The sequence below is a fragment of the Sporothrix schenckii genome (genome assembly GCF_000961545.1).
Source record: "Sporothrix schenckii 1099-18 chromosome Unknown Cont41, whole genome shotgun sequence".
NCBI lineage: Eukaryota > Fungi > Ascomycota > Sordariomycetes > Ophiostomatales > Ophiostomataceae > Sporothrix > Sporothrix schenckii.
This window is the reverse complement of record NW_015971142.1, coordinates 2271932-2296325: the sequence shown is the minus strand read 5'-3', so window position 1 is coordinate 2296325 and position 24394 is coordinate 2271932. Positions and strand designations below refer to the sequence as shown.

General features: G+C 53.5%; 5 protein-coding genes across 5 annotated transcripts; 4 read left to right on the top strand and 1 right to left on the bottom strand.

Annotated features, from left to right (window-relative positions):
* Positions 1–1156: 1156 nt before the first annotated feature.
* SPSK_07308 (mitochondrial processing peptidase) lies at positions 1157–2947 on the top strand (the record flags this gene model as incomplete). Its single annotated transcript, XM_016733972.1, has 1 exon — positions 1157–2947. The coding sequence occupies one exon, from the start codon at positions 1157–1159 to the stop codon at positions 2945–2947; it is 1791 nt and encodes a 596-aa protein (XP_016591056.1).
* A 679-nt stretch (positions 2948–3626) lies between these two features.
* SPSK_06964 (uncharacterized protein) lies at positions 3627–6763 on the bottom strand (the record flags this gene model as incomplete). Its single annotated transcript, XM_016733634.1, has 5 exons — positions 3627–3885; positions 3947–4096; positions 4215–4243; positions 4307–4506; positions 4576–6763. 5 exons carry the CDS (start codon positions 6761–6763, stop codon positions 3627–3629), a joined length of 2826 nt encoding a protein of 941 aa, XP_016591055.1.
* A 675-nt stretch (positions 6764–7438) lies between these two features.
* SPSK_06860 (rRNA biogenesis protein RRP5) lies at positions 7439–13159 on the top strand (the record flags this gene model as incomplete). The annotated part of the gene is made up of 3 exons (XM_016733534.1): positions 7439–7901; positions 8003–12483; positions 12572–13159. The coding sequence occupies 3 exons, from the start codon at positions 7439–7441 to the stop codon at positions 13157–13159; spliced, it is 5532 nt and encodes a 1843-aa protein (XP_016591054.1).
* Positions 13160–16542: 3383 nt separating this feature from the next.
* SPSK_07352 (uncharacterized protein) lies at positions 16543–18269 on the top strand (the record flags this gene model as incomplete). Its single annotated transcript, XM_016734016.1, has 4 exons — positions 16543–16708; positions 16771–16833; positions 16904–17354; positions 17426–18269. 4 exons carry the CDS (start codon positions 16543–16545, stop codon positions 18267–18269), a joined length of 1524 nt encoding a protein of 507 aa, XP_016591053.1.
* A 3451-nt stretch (positions 18270–21720) lies between these two features.
* Positions 21721–23760, top strand: SPSK_07201 (uncharacterized protein; the record flags this gene model as incomplete). Its single annotated transcript, XM_016733865.1, has 1 exon — positions 21721–23760. One exon carries the CDS (start codon positions 21721–21723, stop codon positions 23758–23760), a length of 2040 nt encoding a protein of 679 aa, XP_016591052.1.
* Between the last annotated feature and the right edge of the window lie 634 nt (positions 23761–24394).

Here is a 24394-nt window from a genome sequence, read left to right as displayed (position 1 = left end):
TGTTGGAGTTCTGGCGGCCAGGCCCTGACCTGATTTTAGGCGCAAACATGTGTAATTAACCCATGCCAGGTATGGCAATTGGTGCTGGGACCAAAGCCACTAGCGAAGCCAATGGCGGCTAACCAGGTCCCGTATTGAGGAGACAACGAATAACATTCACTTGGGAGGCAAATTTGAGGTGGAAGTCGCCGGCCAAGAGACCGAAATCGCTACGTGTAAAACGGAAAGCACTAGCAAAGCGGCAAGAACGAACAAAAGAATCTGACAGACGATGGAGACAATGGTAAAGTAATCGCTAAGCCCGTCGCCGCTTCCAAAGATGGAGCCTGGGCAATAGGCAGGAACAGGCTGAAGCCGAAGATACCGCGTGGGCTTGTCATCTTGCCAGACTCTAAACACATGATCTGCACACAATTGCATTGTGTCTCGCAGGGCAGAGAATGATGTATGCTTCATCCCTCCATCCTACGCCTTATGCATGGTGACGGACGCACATGACCATCCCGCAACCTGGCAGGCCGCAAAGGACTATGACCTGTGCCTTGTCTGCTGTCTATTACTGTACATTCCCATATTGAGAAAGGTCCACACAAAACGTCCTAGTCTGTTGTTAGGCAGAATCGCCTGGAGGAGTTTGAGAAAAGCCATATATGCAATGCTTCAAATGTGCTTTACCAAGCCGCCGTAAGCTAACATTTGTATATGTTGTAAAACTTGGCCTATTAAAAACGAAATTCTGTAATCACTTACTCTTATCTCATCAGAAAAGAAATGTTTCAAACTTTGAATCGTTACAGGAATCCCGTGCAAAAGGGTATCTTTAACCATTTGTTTAAACGCTCACGTGACTGTTTCTTGCTAATGCGCCTGATGGCTGTTATCGCTTATCGCCGATGACCTCGCCTACCATTGAGGAAATTTCACAAGTGGCTGCCGACCGGTCCCGCCGTCAGTACGAGCCCGACCGTGGCGATACAAGGACACTTCTCGGGCTTTTGAAACTCGTCATATGACTCCAGGACAGTGATGGTCGCCTGCTGTATTCCCTTTCACACTCTTGCTCACTATTGCATGCCTTCCGCCTAACCACATTCTCCGTTCGTCCTTCTCCTTCTCCTTGACGATCTTCATTCACTCTTAAATCACCGTCTTCACAATGTTGCGCTCGTCAATACCGCACATCGTCGGCCGTGCGCGGCGGCCGCTCAAGACCACAACCTTTGGGGCGACCGTCAGACGCATCGCTGCTACCACACCCACCTTACAGCAAAGACAGTCTTTCGCCTCAGTTGTCCCGCCACGGGCTCAGGATCCGACGAAGCTTGACGAGATTACCACCCTCCCGAATGGTATCCGAGTCGCCTCCGAGGCACTGCCCGACGCATTTTCGGGCGTTGGTGTCTACATCGATGCCGGTTCGCGGTATGAGAACGAGTATCTGCGCGGTGCGAGCCACATCATGGATCGTCTTGCCTTCAAGTCCACCAACAAGCGCTCTGCCGACGACATGCTCGAGGCTGTCGAAAGCCTCGGAGGCAACATCCAGTGTGCGTCGTCTCGCGAATCCATGATGTACCAGGCTGCCACCTTTAACTCGGCCATCCCTACCGCCACTGAGCTCCTCGCCGAGACAATTCGCAACCCACTCATGACCGACGATGAGGTGGCCCAGCAGCTAGAAACGGCCGCGTACGAAGTCAAGGAGATCTGGGCCAAGCCTGAGCTGATTCTGCCCGAGCTGGTACACATGGCCGCCTTCAAGGACAACACCCTCGGGAACCCGCTGCTGTGCCCAGAGGAACGTCTTGGTGCCATTGACGGCAACGTCATCCGTGCCTACCGCGAGGCTTTCTACCAGCCTGAGCGCATGGTCGTTGCGTTTGCAGGCATCTCACACGAGGAGTCTGTGCGCCTGGCTGTGCAGCATTTTGGGGACATGAAGCCTACCGAGCCGATCTCCACAGAAGTTGATGCCACTGCGTCAGTCGACGAGAGCGACAGCGCGTCGATAATATCCTCCTCCTCTGCTTCCTCATCCACATCCACATCCGCATCCACCGCCACATCGTCCGTCAGCTCTGCTGCCATCAGCCAACCCTCCAAGCTCCTCTCCAAGATTCCTTTTTTCAAGAATATCTCCACATCAGCACCGCAAAACGCCTCTGTGCTCTCCTCCGTCCCATCGACGACCTCCCTAAATGTCTCCGCTGCACACTACACTGGCGGCTTCCTGTCATTGCCGCCCCAGCCGCCACCGCTGAACCCCAACTTGCCCACATTTACGCACATCCAGCTTGCCTTTGAGGGCCTCCCGATCTCGTCCGATGATATCTACGCCCTCGCCACGCTGCAGACACTCCTTGGTGGCGGCGGCTCCTTCTCGGCCGGTGGACCTGGCAAGGGTATGTACAGCCGCTTGTACACCAACGTGCTCAACCAGTATGGCTGGGTCGAGTCGTGCATTGCCTTCAACCACTCCTACGCCGACAGTGGCCTCTTTGGCATTGCCGCCTCCTGCTACCCAGGCCGCACTGCCCAGATGCTTGAGGTCATGTGCCGCGAGCTCCGCTCGCTCTCTCTCGACAACGGCTTCAGCGCCCTGGGCCAGGCCGAGGTCAACCGCGCCAAGAACCAACTGCGGTCGAGCCTTTTGATGAACCTCGAGAGCCGCATGGTCGAGCTCGAGGACCTGGGCCGCCAGGTGCAGATTCACGGCCACAAAATCCCTGTTCACGAGATGGTACGCCGCATAAACAGCCTCACTGTTGCGGACCTGCGCCGCGTGGCCCGGATCGTCGTCCAGGGCATGGTCGAAAACCCCGGTCGTGGCAGTGGTGCCCCTACAGTCGTGCTTCAGGAGGCCGAAGTGGCCGGCACCGGCGCGAAGCAGATGCTGTGGGAGGAGATCCAAGACATCATTTACCGGTGGCAGCTGGGTAAGAGATGAGATATGTTGAGGGCAGACAAAACTGAAAGAAAAGAGAGGAAAAAAAGGAACGATCATATATGTTGCAGAGTGAAGAAATTATAGAAGCAAGTGTTTGATGTACTCATTTTCTCACCTTGGGTCTTAATGGACGATGGATGCATTCGGTCGGCAGCTGCTTTCGTATTATTCATTATCATCGATAGGCGTTTGGATTTTACATTCCCCTTTGTATTTAGTTTGGCGATGGCTTTTAAGGTAATGTATATAAAGAGAGTTGATTGACTCGACACAAAAAATATCACTACCCCTATTCTGACTATATATCTGTTACGTATTTTACGTCGACGGCCTCCTTTCAAGTTCGCATGGAAACTGAAATAAAATAAAATCTAAATAAATTCGAATAGGGATATAATAAAACACAAACCGACGCATCTCTCAATGTTGAACGCCCAGCCTCCCATCTACGCAAATAATAGAACAAGCGTATCCAGTCGGCTCAACCTTCTCAGGCCTAATATAGGAACACACCTGAGAGACTTGGAACCAATGGGCTATAAGAAAGACAAAAGAAAAGTCGAGCGGGAGTGACTCCTGTTCAAAGTCTAACAAAACAACACACAAAAAAGGACCATGCGAACAACTCCCAGGCTAAGTATGGCTGCACTGCATCTGCAGTTTCACAACCTCGTCTTCGCTACAGCCTGGAGCGTACCGCTTCTAGTCTGTACTTGACGTCTTTGAGTGCCTTAGTTACCGGTTTCCAGTCGTCAAACTGCTTGACCAACTCGGCCGTCTCGTCGTGCAGTTCCGTCTTGACAAAGTCTTCTTCGAGGAGGCCACGCATAATCCACGGCAAGTGATACGGGTTCGGGTTGGTCAAGCTGCCATGTTTGGCAATTTCACAAACAGGCTTGTTGACGCTCGCGGTCTCAAGACAGTGAGAGACAGCGAGGCTATTCAGACGCACTGTTAGTCATTAAACATAGTAGACACTCGAGGAGAATCAAGACATACTCATAAACTTGCGAATCGTCGTAGAGACGGGAATGACCCTCCCCAGAGTAAAGGCTGCCAGCCAACGGGACAGACAACTCTCGGATCAGGCCATGGTCCGATACGCCAAGGTTACGGAGCTTGCAGGCGAAACCGACAAGATGGGCAATGCTGCAATCACATGGTTAGTAAAATATTATAAAGTATTTACCGAAGACGGAGTTAGGTGGTGGCTTACAAGTCGGGCGCATGAATTCGGCCGTCAATAAAAACCGCGCGATATACGTACGGGTGGTGGACGGGTGAGTGTATCGCAGACTGTAACTTGGTTAGAGACCAATTTGGGCGGGTAAAACTTGAAAATGCGATCCGAATACTGACCTCTAAGGGCACGACCTGGTCGTCGATGCTTCCCACAAATGTCACCCGTACGCCGTAATTCAGAGCCGTCTTAAGCGAGTGCTCGTATCGTTTTGATACATCGCTTTCTGGGTTGGCAAAGTCCCAAAGCTCACTTGCAGAGCCCATGAGGATGCCGAGGCCTGCCTTGTAGTCCGGGAATGGCCCAAGCGAGACGCCCGCTGAAGAGTGTACGTATTAGCAATTATGAATAGCACAAAATCAACTGGGTAACAGTGCAAGAAACTCACCCATGGCACAAACACCTATACGTGCTTTGGTCACGATACCCATGTCGATCAACTTCTCTAGTAGTATAAAACTAACCGGCACGCCCTGTGAGTGGCAGGCAAGGACAACCAGGTCGGCGTTCCGGATGTGATCGATCCAGTTGAGAAGCAGCTTCCACAAGTTGTCCACGCGATCGGCGATCTTGCCCTCGCCTTCGAGCGCAATCTTCTCAATCTCGCAGTCTTCGCACCCGTTGCGATCAGCCCAGCGCCGCACAGCCTCAGCAGCGTGGTTGACAAACCGAATCGACGTGCCCGTTGGTTGGCCGATCATGGGGCGCAAGTAGGCCGCTGGGAAAAGGCCGTGGACGCCGATGGCGACGGCCTTCTTCACCTTGGGGAGATCCTTGGACAAGAAAACATGATTGGCTGGTGCCTGTTGCGTCCGCAGCAGAAGCTGAGCAAGTTGCTTGAGAATAGACGGATTTTCCTTGAGACGGTATGTGCTCCGGAACGATGGGAACAGGAGATTCGGCGGCGGTGGTTTAGCGGGTGTCAACTGGCCCTTTGCCATGGAGCCAGACGTGGAGGCAGCGCTGGACGCAATCTGATGGTGTTTAGAGGGCAGTGGCAGAGACTCATTGCTCTTCGATGGAGTATGAATCTGGACTTCTTGCGCAGGGGACCCTGGGATGGATGCTTCGTCGATTTCCATCGATTTTGGTCGCAATCGTTTGTTCTTCTTTGAGGAGGCTGCGGCAACAGCAGCTGCTGCAGCGATCGAAGCGGCATTCCTAGCAGCTTCCTTGACCGATGCCTCCTTGCTCAACCCGTCCTTCGTTGCTGCACCCTTCACGGGCACGTCCTTCATGGACGATGCCTTGGACGGGGTCTTATCGTTGTTCACCTTGAGACCCGAGACAGCTGGTTTGGGGTTTGCCTCCGATCGTTCGCCAATGATGGCAATCTCACCCTGGTCATTGGAGCCCGTCGACTCGGGTGATTTCCCCGTTGTTTTTCTCGCATCTCGCGACCAGAATGCCCAAGTTGAACCAACCGATCCTGTTGCCGTCGCTGGTCCAGATGCATTGTTTGCGCCTACAGTGCTTGATGCTGACGAGGCCGTGGGGACCGGGATAGGCGCTGACGGAGCGTCTTCCATAACAATGTCTTGGGGCTGTGTGGTATCTGTAGTTTCAGCTGTGGTACTGTTTTGGTCGTTCTCGCCGACTCTCCCAGCTTCTTGCGCCTTCGTTGTGCTTGGAGTTGTAGCATGTGCACCGTTCCGCCATAAGTAGGTCCACATGCTTCCTGATGTTGTTGGGCGTTCGACTGACTGTGGAGCCGGCGCGTCTTGTGGAGCCTCGGCGTGGGGAGTCGACGGAGCTTGGGAATCTTCGCTTTTTGGCAACTCTGGTGTTTGACGAGAAGAATCTTCAACCACTGGTGGCTTTGTTTGCGCTGCCTCCTTTCGTCCCCAAGAAAACCAGCCTGCGGGTTGTGCCGATGTTTGTGAAGTATTATTGACAGTAGGTGCACCGTCGTCTTGTGTCGTATCCATGACGTCTGCTGCCGCAACAGGTTCCGTACTGTCCGGAGCCTTTGCCGACGTATCGGGGGCCAACTTCGATGCACCATTCCCTATCGTGCCTTTGGCAGTCGCATGTGTCATTGCAGCCTCGGCTCGTCCGCTGCCCTGTATTGACGCCGCTCCGTTGCGTTTCGCAACACCGCTGGCCCCGGTTAACGTCGTCGTTGACGGTTTCCGAGATAATGCAGGCCCACTGGAATTTGGGTTGTCGTTCGGGCCATCGTCGCCGGCCTTCCGGGTGTCAAAACGACTCAAGTTGGACGTGGCACTGGGCTTCAACGTGCCGCCCAGGATCGTCTCGCGAGCAACTTGTGTTGACGCCTTGGACTTGCGCGGCCACGAGCCGTACCGGCTGCGATTCTTGTTGTCCGATTCTTTGACCGAAGCGTAACGACTCGCATTGCTGGTACTCTCGGCGACGCTGGGCGCCATTGCGTCTGTTGGGCTGCGCGCCATCACCGAATCGGCGGAGGCATCGCTAGCCTGCGAGGCCGAGTTGGCTTGTGCAGGACTTGGCGTCGGCAGAGAGGACGAGGACGAGGACGAGGATGTCGAGTCGGTTGGTGGTGGGGGATTGCCGTCTGAAGGAGCTGCTCGTGGGCGCTTCCGCGGACTCATTTGGGTGAGTGGTGATAATCGATGAGGGATCGAGTGGTCGAGCGAAATGGAAGACGATCGTAAAGAAATGGCGAGCAAGATCGTTCGAGGAGACAGGCGGCGAAGAACGGAGAGGCAAGACAAAACAACGCAATACTTCGCAGGCGGTATTCGTGGGGTTGTTGTTTGTTTGTCCCGAGATCGTCGCTGCGTCGCTGCTCTATTTGATAATGCTATGTGTGGGCACTATGGTGCGAGACACGGGAAAGAGGGTGGCCTGCTCTCGCCGGCATTACGTAGTGGATAACGACCTGGCATGCCTGGACAGGTGCTGCGTCGTATGGTTGGTCTCGACCCTGCCTAGCCTGCACGCACTGTAATTATTGGCTCCCGAGGCTTCATCCGCTGCAGCCCAGGGCGGCTGGGCGGGCCAATCCCCTCTAGAATAATGGACCCACTTTTATATCGGTCCCCGTGCACTCGTCGGTACAGGCAGAGTCCGCTTATCGATAAGAGAACGATACGATCTTATCGCTCCACTAAGATTTTTTTTTGAAGGGCAGTTTTTTCTGCTGGAGATTTTGGCGATCCGCTCTTTTCTAACCGTCGCCGTACGACTTCATACGAACAAGCAGCGCATCAGCACAAGCTCAACCCACGATCCAATTCACAGCCTTAGAGCTGTTTGTTGGCCGCATGATGAGCTCACTTAAGCGCAAAGAGGCATCTACGGGCGGTGTGCCGTCCAAAGCAGCCAAAACTAACGGCGGCGGTGATGGTGACCGACCCTCGAAGCGGGCCAAGGCCAACAAGTCGGGAGACTTCAAGAAGACGAACGACAAGACCGACAAGAAGAAGCCCGACTCGGAATCGAACTCTGTCCCAGCCACGGCGGGTGCTTCGACCCTCGTTTCCCGTCTCAAGGAGGACGAGCCTCTTTTCCCTCGTGGCGGCGGCAGCGTCCTGACGCCCCTGGAATACAAGCAAATTCAGGTGCAGGCCAAGAGCGATGCCCTTTTCGACCAGGCGAATGGAGACGCCGACAAGGCCGATGGCCCGGAAAAAAAGAAGAAGCAGAAGGGCAGGCGGAAGCTCGACGCCGCCACCGCGAAGCCCGCCGACGACGGCCCCAGAATTGAGAGCTTGAACTACAAGGCATGTTGAGACTTCTCCAGCCAGAGCTGAGTCAACAAATACGCTATCTGCTAACAACTACTCTTCTACAGCGTCTTGTCAAGGGCTCCCTCGTTCTGGGCCAAGTTTCGACCATCAACCCCCTCGAAGTCTCGGTCGCCCTGCCTAACAACCTCGTGGGGCACCTTCCCCTTACCTCCATTTCCCAGACCTTGAACGAACGCATCGAAGCCGAAGCTGAGGCGGCCGATAAAAGCGACGCCGAAGATGAGATTGACGACTCAGAAAACGACGGGGTGGACCTGCAGGAGCTGTTCACTGTCGGCGAATACATCCGGGTGTCTGTTGTCTCCACCGAGGACGACACATCCAACTCCAAGAGCAAGCGGCGCATAGATTTGTCCGTGCGGCCAGAGCATGCCAATGCGGGACTTTCTGAGCAGGATGTCGTCCGCAACTGCACTGTCATGGCCTCTGTTGTCAGTGTGGAAGATCGTGGTTATGTGATGGACCTGGGCATTGGCGGCTCGGATCTTCGTGGTTTTCTCGCTAAGAAAGAGCTCGACCCTTCGATCTCCGAGGCGCGCGTGCAGCCTGGTGCGGTTCTTCTTTGTCTCGTCACCAGCAAGTCACCCAACGGAAAGGTGGCTCAGCTTACCACTCAGAAGAAGCAGCTGGGCAGCCTCAAGAGCGCCGCCACCGACGCTGTCACAATCAACACCTTTTTGCCCGGTACGGTTGTCGACATTCTTCTGTCGGACGTTAGCGGCCGTGGTTTTGTCGGCAAAGTCCTGGGCCACCTCGATGCTACTGCCGATGTCATCCATTCGGGTGCTGGTACCAGTGACGCCGACCTTGAGGACACGTACAAGATCGCGTCCCGGGTGCGCGCACGCGTCATCTGCAACTTTCCTACCTCTGAGTCGCCCAAGGTTGGTGTGTCTGTCCTCCCTCACATCGCCGCCCTCACGCCACAGACCGTCGAAAGCAGCCCCGACAAGAAGAAGAGGAAGAAGCAGGAGCAGGAGCAGGACGACGAGCAGGCGGCCAAGCTTCCCCTTGAGGCCCTCCCATTGTCCTCGACGGTCGAGCGCTGTGTCGTGCGTCGGGTTGAGCCCAATGTCGGCCTGTGGGTAGATGTTGGCATCAGCGGCGTTCCTGGTTTCGTACACATCTCCCGCGTCAAGGACGGCAAGATCGACGCTCTTTTCGAGTCTTCCGGCCCCTACAAAGCCGGCTCTTCCCACCCTGGCCGCGTTGTTGGCTACAACCCCATGGATGGCACATTTCTCGTTTCCTTTGAGAAGTCTGTCTTGGAGCAGGCATACCTCCGTATTGACGACGTACCCGTTGGTAAAGTTGTCCCCGGTACGGTCAAGAAAATGCTCATCAGCCCGTCCGGTGTGTCTGGTCTGATTGTCGAGATTGCCGATGGTGTCACTGGTCTCGTCCCCGAGTTGCACCTGGCTGATGTCAAGCTACAACATCCAGAGAAGAAGTTCCGCGAGGGCATGAAGGTCAAGGCACGCGTACTGTCCACAGACCCGGAAAAGCACCAGATCCGCCTGACGTTGAAGAAGACGCTCGTCAACTCGGACCTGCCTCCCATTTCTTCGTTTGACGACCTGACGTTCGGTCTGCAGTGCCTTGGTACAATTGTCAACATCATCCCCGCCGGTGCTTTTGTGCAGTTCTACGGTGACCTCCGCGGCTTCCTCCCCGTCTCCGAGATGAGTGAGGCGCCTATCACCAACCCCGAGCAGCACTTCCGCCTGGGCCAGGTCGTCAGTGTCCGTGTGCATAAGTTCAACCGCGATCGTAACCGTCTCGTTGTCACCTGCAAGGATCCCACCTCATTCGGCGTCGAGAAGAAGCTGGCACTGAAGGACCTCGCTCCTGGCGAGATTGTGTCTGCCACGGTGATGGTTAAGAATGCTGACAGCGCTGAGGTTGAGCTGGCCAACACTGGCCTGAAGGCCACCCTCCCGGTCGGCCACCTTTCCGACCGTTCGGCAGCCAAGAACGCGGCTGCGCTCCAGCGCCTCCACGTCGGCGAGGTCCTTTCCGAGCTCCTTGTTCTTGACAAGCACGAAAATCGCCGGGCAGTGACCGTCTCTCAGAAGCCCAGCCTCATCGCGGCGAGCAAAGCCAAGACCCTTTTGACTAGCATGGAAGGCGTAAAGGCTGGCGACATGATTGCTGGCTTTGTCCGCAACATTACGTCGACGGCTGTCTTTGTCCAGTTTGCCGCAAACATTGTGGCTCTGCTGCCGAAGCAGCTAATGCCCAGTGGCATCCAAAACCAGCCCGATTTCGGCATGCACATCTCCCAGAGCCTGGAAACGCGCGTCATTTCGGTTGAGAACGACCGCATTGTCGTATCTCTCCAGACCGAGGCTAGAACGACAACTAACGCAGATGACGATGCCATTGACACGAAGCTGATCAAGCCGGCCGACACGGCCCTCAAGACCCTTGGCGACGTGAGAGTGGGTGTTGTGACCAAGGCAAAGATCACCAGCATCAAGGCGACGCAGCTGAACGTTCAGTTGGCCGACAACGTGTTGGGCCGTGTAGACATTACCGAAGTCTTTGACAAGTGGGAGGACGTGCCCGACTCCAAGGACCCGCTGCGCAACTTTAAGGAAAACCAGGTCATTGACGTGCGCGTTCTGGGTGTTCACGATGCGCGCAAGCGCACATACCTTCCCATCACGCAACGCAGCAGCCGCAGCGTTTTTGAGCTGTCTGCGAAGCCGAGCAACGTCAAGGCTGTTTCGGCACCGCCCGCCCCGACCATGGACAAGATCGAGCCCGAGTCGTCATGGATTGGTTTCGTCAACAACCGCAAGTCCAACTGCCTGTGGGTCAGCCTGTCGCCCAACGTGCGCGGCCGTATGTACGGCATGGAGGCGTCCAACGACCTGTCGCTCGTCAAGGATCTGGCGGAGAACTTCCCCATCGGCACGGCACTGCAGGTGCGCGTGCTGCACGTGGATGCCGAGCAGGGCCGCCTGGACCTGTCGGCACGGCCCGCTGACGCCAAGGACGAAATTGACTGGTCGTCGATTGACAAGAACATGGTGCTTCCGGCCAAGGTGACGAGAGTCGACGACCGGCAGGTGGTGGTGCAGATTAGCAAGACGGTGTCGGGCCCGATCCACTTGATCGACCTGGCCGACGACTACGACCAGGCCGTGACGACACCGCATTTTAGGAACGACATTGTGCGTGTCTCGGTCGTGTCGGTGGACAGCAACAACAAGAAAGTGCGGCTCTCGACGCGGCCGTCGCGTGTGCTGAACTCGTCGCTCAAGGTCGAGGATCGCGAGATTACGAGTGTGGCCGACGTTGTGGTCGGCAAGATCATCCGCGGTTTTGTGCGCAGCGTCTCAGACAAGGGCCTTTTTGTCAACCTGGGTGGTGATGTCGTGGCTATGGTGCGCATTGCAGACCTTTCAGACCGCTATCTCAAGGACTGGAAGGCGCACTTCCAGGTCGACCAGCTGGTGCGCGGCCGCGTAGTCGCGGTCAACCTGGAGCAGAAGCAGGTGCAGCTGACGCTCAAGGCGTCGGTTGTGGACGACAACTACGTGCCGTTGTCGACGCTTGCCGACTTCCATAAGGACCAGATTGTCAGCGGTCGCGTGCGCAAGGTGGAGGAATTTGGTGCCTTCATTGTCCTGGACAACACGGCCAATGTTAGTGGTTTGTGCCACCGCAGCGAGATGGCTGACAAGGCCGTGCGGGATGCGCGGAAGCTGTACAAGGAGGGCGATGTGGTCAAGGCCAAGATTCTGAGCATCAACCACGAGAACGGCCGTGTCAACTTGGGCCTAAAGCCGGCCTACTTTGACAATGAGGACGACGACGAAGATGCGATGAGCGTCGACGATGAGGACGATGGTGCGCGCCTGGATGACTCGGACGACGACGACTCGGATGACGACATGCTGGACGTTCGGGAAGCCCTTCAGATTACCGGCACGGACAACGACATCGACATCCTGAACGGTTCGTCGGACAAGGACGACGAAGACAGCGAGGATGAGGACGAGGATGAGGAGGAGGGCGGTGTTACGCAGGGCGCGACGAGCGGTCTCTCGGCCGGTGGCTTTGACTGGTCGGGTGCCGACCTGGACAAGGACATGGCTTCCTCGGACGACGACGAGGGTGATGCAGATGCTGCCGCCGCCAAGAAGGCCAAGGCCAGCGCGAAGCGCAAGAAGGCGGCTGCCGCGGCGCAAATGGATATTGACCGGACGGCCGAGCTGGACATTAGCGGTCCGCAGACGGCAAGCGACTTTGAACGTCTGCTGCTCGGTCAACCGGACTCGTCAGCGCTTTGGGTCGCGTACATAGCGTTCCAGCTGCAGGTCAGCGAGCTGGCCAAGGCCCGCGAGACGGCCGAGCGTGCGATCAAGACGATCAACGTACGCGAAGAGACGGAGCGCCTCAACGTGTGGATTGCGTACCTCAACTTGGAGGTCGCGTACGGCACGGACGAGACGGCCGAGGAGGTGTTCAAGCGGGCGTGCCAGTACAACGACCAGCGTGAGGTGTTTGAGCGCACGGCGAGCATCTACATCCAGTCTGGCAAGCACGAGGTATGTTTTGGCTGTTCTCTGGTCATGAACTGCCCATTTTCTGGCTTTGTCCTCATGTACACTCTTTTACTAACCAACCTCCTTGCAGAAAGCGGATGAGGTTTTCCAGGCCATGACCAAGAAGTTCGGTGCCCAGGCACCGCAGATCTGGATCAACTACGCACATTTCTTGCACCACAGCCTCCAGGATGCCGAGCGGGCACGTGCTCTGCTACCGCGCGCCATGCAGATGCTCGACAAGCACGCGCACGTCAACTTGATGGCGCGCGTGGCCGCGCTCGAGTTCCGGTCGCCCGTGGGCAGTCAAGAACGCGGCCGTACTGTGTTTGAGAGCCTGCTGGCCAAGTCGCCCAAGAAGTTTGACCTGTGGGACCAGCTGCTGGACCTGGAGACGTCCGTGTATGCGGCGGAGAAGGCCAAGCAGGCTGCAAAGGGTGGCAAGAGCACCAAGGCCAGCAAGGCCGACGCGTCGGTGGTGAGAGATGTGTTTGAGCGCGGCACCAAGGTCCCTGGCATCAAGCCCCGGCGGGCTAAGACGTGGTTCCAGCGGTGGGCGAAGTGGGAGGAGCAGCACGGCGACGCCAAGAGCCGCGAGAAGGTGTCAGCCCGGGCCAAGGAATGGGCAGCCGAAGCTGAGAAGAAGAAGGCCGAGGCTGAGGCCGAGGAGAGCGAGTAAGGCGAGAAAAATCATGAGCAAAACCAAGACGCGTTTGCATAAAAAAGTTCGTTTATGCTTTTGCCTTTATTTTAGAGGGCGGACAAAAAGAGTCATTACCGGCATATTTGCGTTTGATTTTTACAGTCGATTTTCTTTGTAAATAAACGTAGTGTTTACCATGGTTTTTGGCATAGTTTGTTAGCTTGTCTCGCTGTTGTTCCCTTGCTTTTAGATATGCATACTGTATTCTATTACACTGTTTCAACACTTTTTCTTCGCGCGAGGGCATGTGTTCTCCAGACCATTCATCCTAGTCCAAGCATTATGGGGCAGAAACTTCTCGAACGAGTTGGTCTCTACTTGAAAATGCATATGAAGCAAGGCAGCAGCCGAACGTGTCATATTTTCGCAATCTGGTATCCGTCTCAGGACGAGGCGCAGGTTCTTTTGGTCCTTTGCAAAATCGAGAACACATAATGCTTTCGGGCAGTGGGATGCGCGGAGGCGATATGTTTCTGATGGAGAAACAGAAAACAGCCGTACCAAGCAGATGGATAGAACGGACACCAGAACGTGTGGAGGACAGAAAGGCAAGACACGGAAGTGTCTTATGGGGGCGGGCCAGGCCTTAAGAAGTGGCGACACGGACGATCTGGGGCAGCAAAATGGTTTGTTGTGGAGCACATACTTGGCAGCACGTAAGAGCTGTCGAGCGTGGAGGCGAACACTGGATGAAAGAAGAATGTACATGATTTGAAGGTCGAAAGGAATGTACGAATCCTTTCTCTCCCCCTCCCCTCCCACCCCGAAACAAAAAAATCCAAAAACAAAGCTATCGGCCACAAAAATTAAAAAAAAAAAAAAAAGGAACTCTTGAAAGACGAAGCTGGGCGCAGATTCGTCGCTATGTAAAGTACACGAGACAAGGCACGACAATCCTGGCTATGCCATGTGGCTTTCATTTGGAGCCTTGCTCTTCCGATGCATTCCGGTGTCGGCTGCTATATTACCCTCTGGCAGACTAATATATTCTATGCCCTTGTCCAAGCGCACAGGCCATTGCAAAGACACACAGAAAATAAACGTACAGACACAGTTTTGAGCGGCGTAGAGATTTTGAAGTTAAACAAAAAAAAAAAAAGGTCTGGCCGTTGCAAGATAACTAGAGAAACACCCACAAACGGCAGAGTGTCAGTCGGCTAGATGCATTTTCCGTCGCAATAGCATGGAAACTATGCATGAGTTCGCAGCTGGGAGGAGTTGAGGTGACGGTTGGAGAATGATGGCGATGGAAAAAGTGGACTATGGGCCAATCAGGTGTCATACTTTGTCGACAAGTGGGGCCTTGCCATCGCGCCCCTTGTTCCAGCCCTGCCTTTTGTTGTTTCAGGTTTTGCACATCCCCCTCGTCTACTCTATTGCGAGAAAGTCTTCTGAAGGTCTTTTTGATTCTTTTTTGATTCTTTGTCTAGGTCGCACATCGATGTCTGCTCGGAATAAATGAGACCCATCTTCCAACTTCCTTTGCGCATTCATTAATTTATTTTCGTTATGTGATCACTATCCGCAAGGCTTGCTAATGGTATTTGAAGATTTGGCGATTGAACTGATACCAACTTACCCACTTTTCTAAATTTCAGCTCTATTTATCTTTAAAACTGGGTTCATTTGTTGTAAGTATTGTTTTCGTTGTCATCATTTCCATTGAGTCGTCTGATCATGCCTTCTTTGTAAAGCATCTGAACCCCTTCAGAAAATAAAGAGTGGATGGGCTGGTTTGTGATCGTATGCCAAGACAAAGCAGATGAGAAGGCGTATATGTAGAAAACAAGAGGAAATGCAAGGCAAGTTAGTTTCCGTCCATCACAAGTATGTCCATGCACCACCTCCACGCGCCCCTTTGCGTGATCTACACGCAAGACCTTGTTCCGCGGGCGGGGAAGAATGGGACGTGGAACCTGCAAAAGCAAGCTCATCGTCTGTCATCGTCAGCTTCACCTTTACTGGTACGGATATCCCTGAGGATATCAGCGTTTGTGGGGTCTGATGATTTAAAGGCGGACTTGCATGCCAGCCATGAAAATGTCTCTGAAGTAAAATCATCGCCAAATTTCTGAATGCTAGGTTTTTATATTAGGCATCTTGTCGAAGAGCGCTTGTATCTTGGGCTCTCCATATTTCAACCAATGTCCAAGGCCGTCCAGTATCTGCGAGGAGCACCTGTCTTTCCTGTATTTTGACAAGGGTTTTGATGGAGTCGGGAAGTTTTTCCTAAGCATAAGAAATGTATGTTTAAGATTGAAAGCAGACAGAAGCCTTACCTAAATCTCGTTTAAGTTTTTGTGACTGTATACTTGTGTCTGTAAAATTCCAAATTCAACCTTGAAAATTCTCCGAAACTATAGCAAATATCTCATGCTATAATGACCCGTCAAGTTGTGCGGCTCAAGAAGTAGGCCAATTGCCGGATGGAGGGCAATCGAAAGTTTTATATCTGGGACCATAGTAGATGTTATGTCATTTCGCCCGAGTTCCGGCTGGGCGTGGCACACAACCCACGACCTATGAGCTCATATCATGACACACGAGACAAGCATTTTATCCGGTCAGTAAGTAGACAAGGCGTGGATATCGGTCCATCCGATGGGGTCCGTAGCGTTACTTTTTTCTACCCCAGACGAACTCCCGAAAGTGGGACTGAAGGCCTCTGTGCGATGTCTATGGCATGCATACCATTATCACACCTTCGCTCGCTTCGACATCCAGCCCGCACGGCCTCTTTCCTGTAGCCGCACAGACAAGTAGAGCCGAAGCTTTTAGTTCTTGACTTTATTACTTCTTCTCCTTTTGCGTTTCTCATTTTTGTCTTTTTTCTATGTAGAAGGAAGATTTGCGGTGAGGATGGCACACATAGACACTTTTCTGATCATCGTGTTGAGCCTTGCCACCCCTGCAGAATTATCCGGTTCTTTTCTTTTCTGGTGTGATTTCCTTTAGTCGCCTCCCTCTCCATGACTCTATTCTATCCTCACCCGTCCCGCTGACACTCGCTTTTTCTTGTTTTGCTCATCTATGATCCTTTGAGATCCTTTCCGTTCTATAGTTGAAATGCTTTATGTATCCTCTACACCCCCTCCCTCGGCCAGAGCTCTGTCTCTTTTCATTTTTCTTCCTCTTCTTCTCATTTCTGCCCCTATTACCATTCTCATTTCTCTTTCTTATTTCTTCTCACGTATTTTATACGAAATCGAGGCAATATTATCATATTATTTGCTTTTCGTCGGCTACAGATCCTATCTTTGACTCGATGCTTTCGACCCAACGTCCTCACCTGTTGGCGGCGGTTTTCTGATCGTGGAGTAACGAACTTCTCACGAACACACACTAGACAACGGACAACAATGCCCAACACAACAGATATGGCGTCCGCGCTGCGTATACCGGATGGGCCCACTAGTGGGCTTCAAGACTTCGCCATTGCAATCAACTTCATCTTTCCATCGGCTGCCCTGCTAGTTGTGGCAGCACGAGTGGTGGGACGGGCGACCTCAAGGCAGTTTGGCATAGGTCTGGTTTGTCCATTCCACGATATGATGAAGGGAAAGCAACAGTCATACTGACAAAACTAGACGACTGGCTCATTTCGATTGCTATGCTGTTTTCACTGATACAGACAGCAATTAGCTACATGTGTAAGCTCCTCCCAACTATATTGAATATTTTTTATGGATAGTTTCGGCGGCTTCTAACAAATACGTCCAGTTATAAAAACAAATTTTGTCGGCATCCACTTCAACGAAATTCCACCGCACGACCCAATTCAGGGTGCTATCTGGAATTTTGCCGTTGAATTTCTTTACAACCCTATCCTCTCTCTCGCCAAGTCCTCGGTGCTCATTTTCCTGCTCCGGCTCTTTGGCCAAAAGACCGGCATCCGTCGCTTTATCATTGTGCTCAACACAATCAACTTGATACAGATGATTGGCGTCTTTGTTGCCCTCATCTTTCAGTGCACACCGATTGCGTTTAACTGGGACAAAACCATCAAGGGAGGCCACTGCGTCGACCAGCGGCTTCTGTTTGTATCGACTTCAGCTTTCAACATTCTGACGGATATTATCGTGCTTGGCCTGCCCTTGTACATTCTGGCCGACCTCAAGATCCGCCGGCGAACCAAATTTGGTTTGATATTTATTTTCCTGCTGGGCATATTGTAAGTTATTCACACTCTCCCCGTCTCCAAGCCGCAATACGCATGGCACACATAACTAACAAAAGGCACAGGGTCACAATAACATCTATTGCCCGCATGGTCATCTTTGTCCAGGGACTCTTTGGTCTAGTCGTGTCGCCGGATCCGACATTCAACATTGGCTTTATGACGTCTGATATCGAGACGAATTTGGCACTGATTACAGCCTCGATCCCGGCCCTGCGTCCGTTCTTGAGAGCACGCGATCGCGGGGGATGGCTGCCTCGGTTTGGCCGAGCACCGAATACGACAGCCAACGACACAACCGAAATGGCCCGCAATACGGCAGCCACGGCCGCCTACCTTTCGCGCGCCTCCACCATGACGGCTGCGACAATGGCGACAAAGACGGCCACGATACAAAAGTCGAGCAACCGCCGCGGCCGCGACGCCAATGGAAAGCTTCTGCGCATCGGGACGACGTCCGAGCGCCAGCAGCCGATGGAGCTACGCAGCCAAAGCCCGCGAAGCAGTGAGGAGGAGGCCATGACAAGCAATGGCATTATGCGCGTCAGCGACATCCAGCGCGAGATTGACGGTCTGGCGCGCGAGTTGACAGCCGTTTCCGGACCGTACTCTTCGTCACGGTACACCCATTTTCTGGATACAGATCCCGCTGCCGACAATCTCCAGGGAGCACCACAGCCGCCCCGGTCATCCTCGGCTCCGGGCTTTGGTCGGCGGCGGTTTGCCGACCAGTACTACAGTGAAGGCGCCGACCCGGATGTCGAGTATGCCCGTGAACGCGACTTCAACGAGGAGCGGCTGTCACGATACGGCGAGCGGCGCTTCGGCGTCATAACGCCCAAAGGCGTTCCGCCACAGTGGCCCGGTCACTTTGAAAACGGAGGTCGCAAAGAAGGCCAGCCCTTTTAGGTGACTCCTCCTGACACGCCACCTCTTCACTTTGTTCTTCCCCTGCCTCCTTTTATATTTTTGTATTTTCCAGTCTTTGCATTGCGTCTCGGTACATTATCATGCCCACGAACAGCACCTCTGGGGTAAGTGGCAGTGGCATCTGCCCGGCGTTCAAACATTCGAACAATAATATCATAACATTATACTTGGCATTCTGGTGTTATTCTCCCACCTTACCTTCTGTCTCTATTTCGCGAGCCCTCACTTGTCATATTTTTGCCATGTTTAGCTCTTCTTTTCGTGTTAGTTTGTGTACGAAAGTTCTAGTTAACAAAATAAATTGATACCCACAATTAAAAATCACAAAAGACATATGGTGATAGGCCACCATGCCGAGCTGCGACTTCGGGGCGTGAAAAAGCAAAGGGAAATGCACAAACAAGAAAACCAGCGAATTCCTAATTTTTCGTTTTCTCGGCTATTGGGCAGCAACTGCTGATGCAAGCCACGACTTTTTTTTTATATACGTTTCTTTCCCACTAGCTTCTCTTCAGTATTTTGACATGCCTTTTCTTTGACTTTATTCCTCCTTGCTTCTCGTCATTCCTTTCCAGTACACACTACATCTGTGTCTACAGTAGGGTATCACGAGGACATTTTTAGTGCTTTGTGGTTGTTTAGGCGTCGAGATACTAACGCCCAATGTTGACTGTCTTTCACTGGCCGCTCCCTTCGCGTGTGACTGTAATAATTTATGTGCCCTTTGACTGGTTCGGAGTTGCTAGACAAAGTGAAAGTGCTAGCGGCCATACTTGCTATAGGAGTTCGAGGCCAGACGAAGGCATACACAGCAGGTACGTGAGTACGAGTGGGACGTAATATCTTGTAACATACGCTGTCAGAGTGAAATGTCGTCCATTCCACCTTTGTGGTCTGTGGGCATTACGATGAAGCGGCGTCACATGTCTTGTTGAGGCAACAACCCGGTGCAGTTCTAGCCGCTGTGTTGTCCGTGGATATGGCAGGTTGAACACCGATATACTCTCGTCGTGCAGTGCGTTTGTGTCGAGCTGTTCGGAAAATGGAGGTCGTGCAATGGCCAACCCCAGAGTAAAGTTCGTTTGCGTTGGCCTCCGACAAAACCAGCGAGACCCGCGGCAGTAGCCGGTCCGCCTGTTAATATGAAAAAGTCTGTTCTGTATTATTTCCTTTTCCCTCCTCCCGTGTCCTTATCTTGGCTTGCCGAAACCGCTGGTTTGGCAGCCCTTAGGATCTTGCTTGTGTTCCTTTGCGGGGCGTTGTCTTTTATTGTTTTTGCCCCATTGTCTGTGTTGGTTTCTCTCTGGCCCTATGTCTTCCTGGTAAGATATCCTCTTTTCTCAGGTCCCTGCGTTTCCATGTCTGGCGGTGTAGTGAATACAGAGGAGATGTGGGATGACGTGGGCCTTCTGGAACGAATGGAAAAGCACGACAAGTGGGTTTCGTCGTGGGAACGGGAAGAAATGGATCCTCTAAGTAGGCCCAACGCTGCCTGTTTCTTTTATTCCCTCGTCCGATCCCACCCCCAATTTTCTTTCTTTTGTCTCATTTCGGGGCGCGCGTTTTGTTGTGGCGGCCCAGTGATTGCGCCGAGGATCTAACGGAAAGCGCCTTTTCATTTTTTTTTGTAGACAGAGGCTCTGCGTGAAATACAGAAGCGAGACTGACTGTAGGCGCAAGATGGCGGCGAAATTTCTTGACCGTGGCTGTAGACGAGGCCTTTGAGGGGATACCATGATCCCCTTTGAAGTCGTCTCCTACAAGGGGCCTAACTAGGTTCCTGCCTTCTCATTCTGCATTGCAGGATGCCTCTATGAGGAAGGAATGTGTGAGTTGGCTGGTGGCTGCTTCCTATTCGGGCAAAGCTGCATCGCGGACGTAATGAGATTGTCGGGGGAAGGAAAGTACTCCCTCCACACGCCAGGGGTAGGTAAAAGATTGACCCTATTCCTGTCCAGAATGGCAGGTGCAAACGGTTCCTCTTTGGACTTTCAAACTGCGTTTGCATAACGCTAAGGACTGAACTCAACTCGGACCAATCGACTCCTTGTCAACTCCCAACAACAAAAACACGAAACGGTACGAAACAGCCAAGCACCGTACCACACGACTCTACTTGATGTGCAAAACGGGGCATTTCGGCGTTTGACCATTTGTACAGCTCGTGTCTCAATATCTGTTCTGTTCTGGTGACAGCCCAGTCCAGTGATCCCCGACACCCTCCTACGACAGGACAGGCCTAGCTAAGACACCCACTCCATGTGATCGGGCTTTGCCGACTGGCGATAAGAGACCTATGATGGAGCGGCGTAGATTGGGGCTGAAGAGAACACGAGTGCGTCGTCGCTGATTCGCAAGTCTTCGTCAGAGATAGGCAAGCCGCCTTCCCAGTCAGTCATAATTAAAAGTTCAATTCCTTTGACCTCCTCCGCCAGTGCCATCACACCCAACTGTCAGCTAACTGACCTATCTAAGGGCTGCAGAAAGTCTAATCCAGGCAGGCATCCCGCAGCTCGGCGTATCGTCGCGCACTTTCCTATCTGGAAAAAAGCCGTGGGGTTGGCAGTCGACTGAAAGGACAGACAGTTGATAAAAGAACGCACTTCTCGTATTAAGCCTCTTCCGTCTGTCTGCGTTTGTTCTTCGCGTTTGCAACTAACGACTGCTTCTTCCCCCTCACACGACTCGTCGTTTCTCTGCACAAATGCGCCGCGCACACGACACAGGTCGATACGCTCTCTAGATTCGACGACCGAACTATTGGTGCCGCCCTTCGACAGCAACTAACTCCGACACCGAGCGCCCACTGTCTTCGTATGGTATACGGAAAGCGAGGACGCCCACAATCACATTTCTTGTTCAAATTTAAGGACGGAAAGCTACCGGACAGGCCGGCAACTCTAGCAAGTCGATGCGCAGGCATTTTCGTCGGCTTCTCTTCCACAACGCTATCCTACCATAGGCGACCCAGGCGACGATATAATAGCGCTCATCGGCTTTACACTTCCAGTTCCGCCCGCCTTAAAGTTACTGTTACGTACGAGATTTCCGGTACGACATACGCTGTAATATGTCGTAATAGAGCATCCGTACCGCCGCAAATTTCAGCCAAACGTCGCCCAACTACGTCAGTGCTCTCACTGAACGGACAATAGCGTTCCACCCATGCCAGCGTCAACCATCCCAGCGGCCGTACCAAACAACTTTCTCCGCGGTTGGCTTGCCATGCTTTTGCGGTGCAGCCGGCCCAGCAAACTGGAAAAATAGTGGATGGTAATACCGCTGATCAGATTGGCGGCACCCTTAATTTACGGAGCACTTCGCCATATCGGCGCCAACTGTATTCTGGAGGCCTTCTTTTGCACTCACTCTCCTTTGTCTGTCTGTCGCGTGGGGAAAACAGGACTGGAAAAGGAGTTTCGTGGCGATGATGTCCCCACGCTCCTTCCTGGTCTCCCGCCAGAATCAATTCTCTCGATCTTCACCCTCAGCATCGTCACCAGCACAGTCTCCGTCACAATCGCCGCGGCACAGCCCACGACACTCGCCCCAACACTCGCCGTCTCGATCACCACCAACATCTGCAACCTCCTCCACTTCTTCGGCATTCGCTATTCTGAACAGGCGAAGGAATGACACGACAACGTGGGACCCGATCCCGTCTAACAACGCCGTACCACCGCCCCGCCCAACCGCCGCTCCTTCGACTTCACTCTCCAGTGCTCCTTCGTCGTCCATGAATATGAGTGCGACCGTCGCTGCACCACGAGGCGGCGCTGTTGCCGACGCGCGCCGACTCGCAAAGAGCGATGCACCGTCCATGCCCAGCGCATCTACAATGTCAGAAGGCGCATCACTAAACAGCGCTGCTTTTATTCCCGACGAGCGCCCAACAACGCCAACGAGTCCGGTTCAAATTCCGGTAAAAGCAACTAGGCACGAGACCGCGCATCCGCATGCTCACGCGCACGCGCACGCGCACGCGACCAAACATCGTCACCACTTACAACACGACGAAGATGCCTGGCGCGGTTTCCGCCGAGGTCAGGTCCAGGCATGGGGCACCACCGGATCCCGGCGCCGCTTGCGCGACGTCCACAGCCCGGATAGTATCTCGCCATCCGTAGCGGCTCTTTTAGCCGTCACCAATATTCCTCGGTCACGATCCTCGCGCAGCCTGCGGCAACCACCGACTTCGAACGGAGACCGGTTGAGCGAGAAGCGTATGACTGTCAACTCGTTTATCAACCAAGTTCAAGGGGCCGAGCAAGAGTTCAGCCTTTCCCTCAGTAAAAGCCCGCTCGATGTCCTATTGACGGCTCCCGAGGATCTTGAAGACGATGACGACGAGGTCTCCTTCAGCGAGAGTACTCTGGACGCAAACCTTTCCACGCGCACCGTGTCACTCGAGTCTATGCCCTCGTTAGCCGACTCCTTTGCAACTGGTACCATTTCCTCCTACGACTCGCCTCAGACCCCAAACCGCGCCCACGGCAGTGTTCACAAAGCCCGCCCAACGCGCCGGTCGCTCACACCCGTGTCGTCACCCCCAGGCCAACACGATGCCGACCCGCTTTCGGCGTCCAGTCTCGACGGCGGAAGCGATAGTGAAGTGGATGTCGACAACCTCGATTTTCGCGTCTTCCAGTCGCCTCCGGATCCCCTTGCCAAGACGACTGAGGCTCGCTTCCCTCTGCAACCGCTTCGCTCAGCCTTCAAGTCCAACCTCACGGCCTCCCTCCGTGCCTTGCGAAACGCGGCACGCTCCTTCTCCAACCTCAACCTCACCTCCATTCCACCTGAAGATTTTCTTACGCGCTCTATTCTCACCATCGACCCCCACATTCCATACACGGACGAGCGCCGCCCCCCGCCACTTGAGGAAGAACCGAGTGCCGCACTCCGTCGCTACTTGAACCCCACCCAAGGGCCGCACGTTGACCCGCGACTCTCGGCTGCCCAGATGCTGTCGCCGGCGCTGGCGTTCGCGTCTCTTTCACCCGCCACTCTCACGTCGACATCGCCCGGGCCTTCGTCTTCGACGTCTGGCAGCGCTACTTCGCCAGGATCGTCCCCACCCCGCTCACCTTTCACTGCGTCTATTCAAATGCAAACGTACCGTGTGCACCGCACAAAGGGCTCGAAATCATCATCTTCTGGCCACAACAGCGCCACCACCCCCTCGGGTCTCCCATTGCACCCGTCCGGACGGCCGGCCTCATCAATCTCCTTGCAGGAATCCGACCGTCCTCCCCCAGGACCTCGGCAACGGGAACTTCGCGAGAACTCGGACTTTATTCGCATTGCCGTCATGGAAATGGCCATGCGCCGCATGGGCAAACTGGATGACCGCAAACCAGGCCGCGCGCGTCTGGCTCTGCCACCTCGCAAGATGGGCGGCAAACCCTACGTTGTCGGCACAGACGGCGTCCCTGCACGATGGGTCGCCGCGTCTCGCGATGGCGACTGAAGATTCACTTCTTTTGCTCTTTCATCTGCGCCTAACGAATCTGGGACATTTGTTAATGTTCAACAGTGCATCATAGCCCCATGAATGTCACCTGACCTTTTCATCCCCCACTCTTTTCCTATGTCATCATTATACCTGCATCGGCATTTGGCGTTAAATTATTATTTGAGGTCACAAATCTGTCAACTTTGTGACTTTTTTATTGGTTCTGGGCAGCATTTCGGATGGGGAGCGATACCATTTCCCCCCAACATCATTTTTGATATGAGCATGTGATACCTACCTTGCTTTTACATTCTATCTATTAATGCCACATCAAATCCTGACCTATTTGCTATTACTTGGTCTTTGTGTATACATATGTTTGTAAAACCTTGACAGATATACTCAAACGACGTGTCATTTTGACGGTTTCTGTATCGTAGAACTTCCAAACAAATAAGGACAATCTCTTGAGGATTAATGTCGATTTATATTTTCTATTTCAAATTGTTTAGGGTGTATCCACCACGTAAGAGTGTCCCTTTTACTTTGCGGGAAGCTGAACCGATAGTATCCGCTGTTGTGCTATGATCGTGAGAACGCAGAGTGGGTAATAATACGGACGCAGAGCGCTGTAGAACGACTTAACATT